General features: G+C 38.2%; 1 protein-coding gene across 1 annotated transcript in view; it reads left to right on the forward strand.

Annotated features, from left to right (window-relative positions):
- Window positions 1-4,716, forward strand: part of bloc1s6 (biogenesis of lysosomal organelles complex-1, subunit 6, pallidin) — an 8,011-nt gene extending 3,295 nt beyond the window's left edge. Inside the window, exons 3-6 of the mRNA XM_015375652.1 lie at window positions 135-300; window positions 1,958-2,045; window positions 2,115-2,201; window positions 2,283-4,716. Of these exons, the coding sequence (XP_015231138.1) occupies window positions 135-300; window positions 1,958-2,045; window positions 2,115-2,201; window positions 2,283-2,402 (461 nt within the window). The 3' untranslated portion in view covers window positions 2,403-4,716. The remainder of the gene's footprint in view (window positions 1-134; window positions 301-1,957; window positions 2,046-2,114; window positions 2,202-2,282) is intronic.
- The last annotated feature ends 252 nt before the right edge of the window (window positions 4,717-4,968 follow it).

Consider the following 4,968-nt stretch of genomic DNA (forward strand, 5'->3'; position numbering starts at 1 on the left):
TATCTATCTAGCTAGCTATTTAGCTTCCATATATCTATCTATCTAGCTTCCATATATCTTTCTATCTAGCTATCTATCATCCATGTATCTATATAAAATGTTGAACTTGTTTTTTATCTGAACTGTTGTGACAGATCTCCAAGCAGCACAGCAGCAGCAGCAGCAGCCAGATGTTCACAGCTCCATGCTTGTAGAGAATGTCTACGTGGATCACAAAGCAGTGGACAAACTGACAGAGGGGTTCCTTTCCCACTACCTACCAGACCTACAGAACTCTAAACGATCCCTGCAGGAGCTCACGTTAGTGCTTTCTTTTTTTCCTGTGTTTTGATGCGTACATCTCTTTTTGGAGATAACGTTTATATAAATGAAATTACTTTAATCAATTTATCAAGGGGTAGAAGCTGTCAGAAATGATCCTGGTGGAAAACAGAACCTGAATATGTGCCATGATTAGTTTACAAAAATAACTAATTAAATAAGTAACCAGTGGAGGGTTTTCAGATTTTTCAGATGGTGTATTTAAGTTCCTGTTGCAGCTCATTAATCAGTCAAGCCCAGACTTTGACTAGGCCATTCTGAAATCCATTTTTTGAGGTGCTTCCTGATTTTGGCTGCACAGCTTAAATGTTCTTAACCTAAAAGCCACAACCTGATGGCCTGCAGATCTCTTTCAGGAGGTTCTGTCAGAGAACAGTTTTATAAATTTTATAATTCTAAAGTTTTTCCAGGTTCTGGAGCACCAAAAAGCAGCAAATCATCACACTACCAACCACGTGCTTCTGAGTCAGAAAAAGGTTCTTTTTTAAAAATCCTGTTACGTAGTTCTACTCTCGGTTCGCATGTTCCGAAGATGTTTCACTTTTCTCCCGTTTGTCCGTAGAATAGTTTCCACAAAAATCTTGGGGATCATTAAAATGTTTTTAAGGAAACAGCAAACCTTCCTTTGTGCTCTGTTTAGTCAGCATATTCGTTTTCTTTAGCTCTGAACCTGGCAGATGTGCCATTTATTTCTCAGTCTCTTTTTATCCTGGAATCATGAGGCAGGTTTGTTCTGTAGTTCTTCAGAAATGTATCGCTTTTACAGCGACAGACGGGTTCAGAAAGCTTCTGTTTGAGTTATTTCTTTATTCCACTCCTCTGGCAGTCAGCTCTGGATGCTGTGTGGTTTTTGAGTAAAAGAGACGTGGAGGGGAATTCCACTTCCTTAGAGGTTGGGTCTCATAACTTTTGTTTTTCTCATTAAACGATAAAATCATAATTTGAAAACTATATCATGTGTTTATGCAGGGTTTGTTTTTGTATGAAAATATATATATTTTTTCAGGTCTAATGATAAGAATAATAAGAATGGAAGGAATCAACAACATTTTCATGATTGCATGCCTCTGGGCCCTTAATAGAGACATACATTTGATCTACGTCTATTTTAGGTGGACCCTGCAAGCAAGGAAGAGCGCTGAGCTAAATAAGGAGCAAAAGAAATCAATTTCCGTGAGACAGAAAGCTTCTGCTGGTTTTATTCCTGGAAGTAAACCGACCTAAGCAGGTGTCATATGGACCAGTGTTATACCGTTAATATTTCTGATAGTAAAAAAAAACAACTAGAAACCCAAGGTGATAACCAAGAAAGCAATTGAGGTCTGCATTAATCCCTAAAGCAGCCTTCTGAGTTATTGTTTGAACGATAAAAAAAATGTCTGATGGGCAGCAGATTTAAAGGAACACTTGTATTAATCTACACAGCAGTGGGAAAAATTCAAGGAGTCTGGATTAACAATCTGTATAGAAACCATCGCTATATGCAGCAAAGTGACATCATTCTTTAGTTGTCTGAGCTACATTTCTCTATTTGACCATTAGTGATCAGTGATCTGGCTGTCTGTATATTGTATGTATATTTTACCAAATATTTTATCTCTCTCTATTTAATTTCTCTTTTTTATGTGACAACCAGACAAAATCAGCTGATACTGTTGGACACCCTGGATCAAGAAGTCACCAAGTTCAGAGAGTGCAACACCTTGCTGGATCTCAACTCGCTGGTACGGTTCAGGCTTTTAACGTTCTGTCACTTTGCATTTCAGAGGACTGACCCAGTCTGTTCTCTTCAGTTTACAGAAGCCAAAGTTTATCAGAATAAACTAGTCAACATCAGAAAAGAGATGATCATGCTTCATGAAAAAACGACTAAACTAAAGGTACGTGGCGTGTCGCTCAGCGGTGAGCACCATGGGATTTTAAATGCCGGCTGCTAACATCCTGGGTTGTTTGGTTTCCAGAAAAGAGCTTTGAAGCTGCAGCAGCAGAAGCAGAAGGAGCTGCTGGAGAAGGAGCAGCAGCGTGAGCGGGAGCTCGAGAGGGAGAGGCAGCTCATCGCCAAACCGGCAAAGAGAACGTAACGCCGCCATCCATGTCTGCTGTATTACAGAACCACTCCGAGGGGCTCTTAGTGTTTACCGCATATCTCCAATCAATCGCTCAAACTTTAACCATTTTCCAAAGTGCAAATTAGATAATCAGACGAGTAACATAAGCCAGCTAATATTAGTTCCTGGTTTGGTTTTTGAAGGATGCCTTTGATTCAATTTTAACCTTCCAAATATTATTATTAGTTATTATTTATACTTAATGACGTCCTCATATGTTATGGTAACTGTGATTCCCCATCTCTAGTAAATGTTCTAACAGTTAGTTTCTCCTTGAAGCTGCATCTGAAGACAAAGGATATTAAATGTAAGGTCGGTTCCTCTGCCTGGCAGTGAACCCTGCACCACTGAAAAGCCTGTTTATATCCATCTAAATGATGCATTATTTCTAAGGGAATAAAATGTGTTGGTGGGTTAAGAAGGAGACTTAATTATATGGTTCATGCACATGCAAAGCTGCTACAAAGTGAGAGTTCTCAGAGATCTACACTGTCCTTCTCAGTGCTGACCTCTACCCCGGTTGACCACTTAGAGGATCCAATGTGGTTCGCATCAGAGCGACCAACATACGTTGAGGAATGGGCCGTCATCCCGTAGCAGCGTGCCCAAGCTTGTGACCACAGATGATATGGATGGCTCTAAAACTCCATGAAAACATGAATTTTGCTTACAAATGTGGCAACATTTAAGAGGAAATAAAAAAAGAAAAATCTTTCCCAGAATATGAAGAAAGGACAATTGGTCCAACTAAGAAATAGTCAGACACAAAGTTTTGCCTAATTTTTATGCTTTGTGTGTTTTTTTTCTTAATTTAAATACCTCGTCAACATCTTCTCAGATTCCCAGTCATCAACCAAAAGTACCGCAGCACAAACCCACACTGAAGATGTTGTCATGGAAAATCAGTGAACCCTAAACACCGCCTCTAGCTGCAGTTCTCTAAAAGCAAGCTTAGGAGATTGTTAGTGAAGATTGTTTCACTTCTCTAATCTTTTTCATTTTTAGTTTTTGCTGTGAGGCCAGATAAACTTCCTCCTTGTCCAGCCTTATCTGATATGCTTCCACTTCATTCAAAGTTGCTCCGTCTGTTCAGTTAATGCTGCAGTTTAATGGAATCCAATATAAACACACCAATGCTTTGCCGGAACGTCCTGCTATTAAATGTTTCCTAGTTTTTGCTGAAACAGTCTGAATTACATCATATTTATTACCCAGAAAAACAGAACGTCTAAGATTTGTAAGTAAATGTCCTTTTATAGTATGAAAAATAATTTAAGAAAGATTAAATTTATCTTTATTTTTAGTGGTGTGAATAGTTAGGGGAACAGTTAGGTGGCGAGATGAAAGGAAGCTTTATTTGGAGCCTTTTTACAGCTGTTTATCTGAGCCTTTTTACAATCACTTAAATGCCTACTTCCTTTCTTTTATTTTTCTGTCTAAAATATGAATTTTTCCTTTTGATTATACATCTGATCCAACAGAAAAAGCTTTGCTAATCAGACTAGTCTTAGAACTGTGTATTTAAGCCCCACAGCTTCCGTCTGTTCAGTGTGCTTTGGAAAATGGTTTCCTTGATAAACACTCAAAGGTAGGAGTAGATCAAAAGCTTGCAGAACATTACGTTTGGTTCATTCTGTCGATTCTGACTCGACTAAGAACAACTTGAACCAAAGACGCTGTTTGAACTCTGATACTTTGGTTTTTTTTAATCTCCCTGAGAGCAGAACAAATCATCTGTTGCCATTTTTACAGATACGTCTTGGAGAAATGTTTTAATAAGTGTTTTTTTTTTTCCTTGGGCTGCATTTGTGTTGAATGTTACAAAATAAGTGTAAGCCTTTTTTTCTGCACTAAATCTGTCTGAGGGTTGTGTGCTTTGGTAGTAGATGGTAAAATGTACAAAGCTGTAAACATTACCTGCCAAACTCAATGTTTGTTTGTTTTTTTCTTAAACCCTTCTATGCACTAGTTATGTCTGAAATTCCAGAGTTTGTAGCTCAGTGGTCTCAAACTCTATAATTATTAGGGCCGGTGTGCTACGACTTTAAATTTGTCCCTCTTCCGATGCACCTGCATCAGATGCCTAAACTACCTCACTAGCATGCAGTCCAGCTATGTAGAGCTCTATTAGTGAGCTGCTGTTGGACTCGGTATGTTGAAGTGGAGACATCTTAAAGTTGCAGGACACTGGCCCTCAAGAACTGGAGTTGGGATCGCTGTGGTAGAGTTAATAATAAAAGCAACACAATCGCTGGCTTGGACTAAATTAAATATGAGGTTTTCTCTGCTTGTTGTGTGATTTATTTTGTCAATAAATGTGTCTGAGTAAAATAATATACCAGCAGGAATCTGATCAATAAGTTCATCCATTCATTTCAAAAGAAAAGTTTGTTTATACATTGTTTTTTCTGCAATGCAGTGTTATATTAGGCATTTATTTTTTGTTAATTGTAATGGATGCAATTAGTTGGAAATGTATTTAAAATAAATGGAGAAATGGCTATTATAAGATATTTTAGGCCAGCAGTCTTCAGTTCCA

This window comes from Cyprinodon variegatus, unplaced genomic scaffold (genome assembly GCF_000732505.1).
Source record: "Cyprinodon variegatus isolate N-32 unplaced genomic scaffold, C_variegatus-1.0 Scaffold122, whole genome shotgun sequence".
NCBI lineage: Eukaryota > Metazoa > Chordata > Actinopteri > Cyprinodontiformes > Cyprinodontidae > Cyprinodon > Cyprinodon variegatus.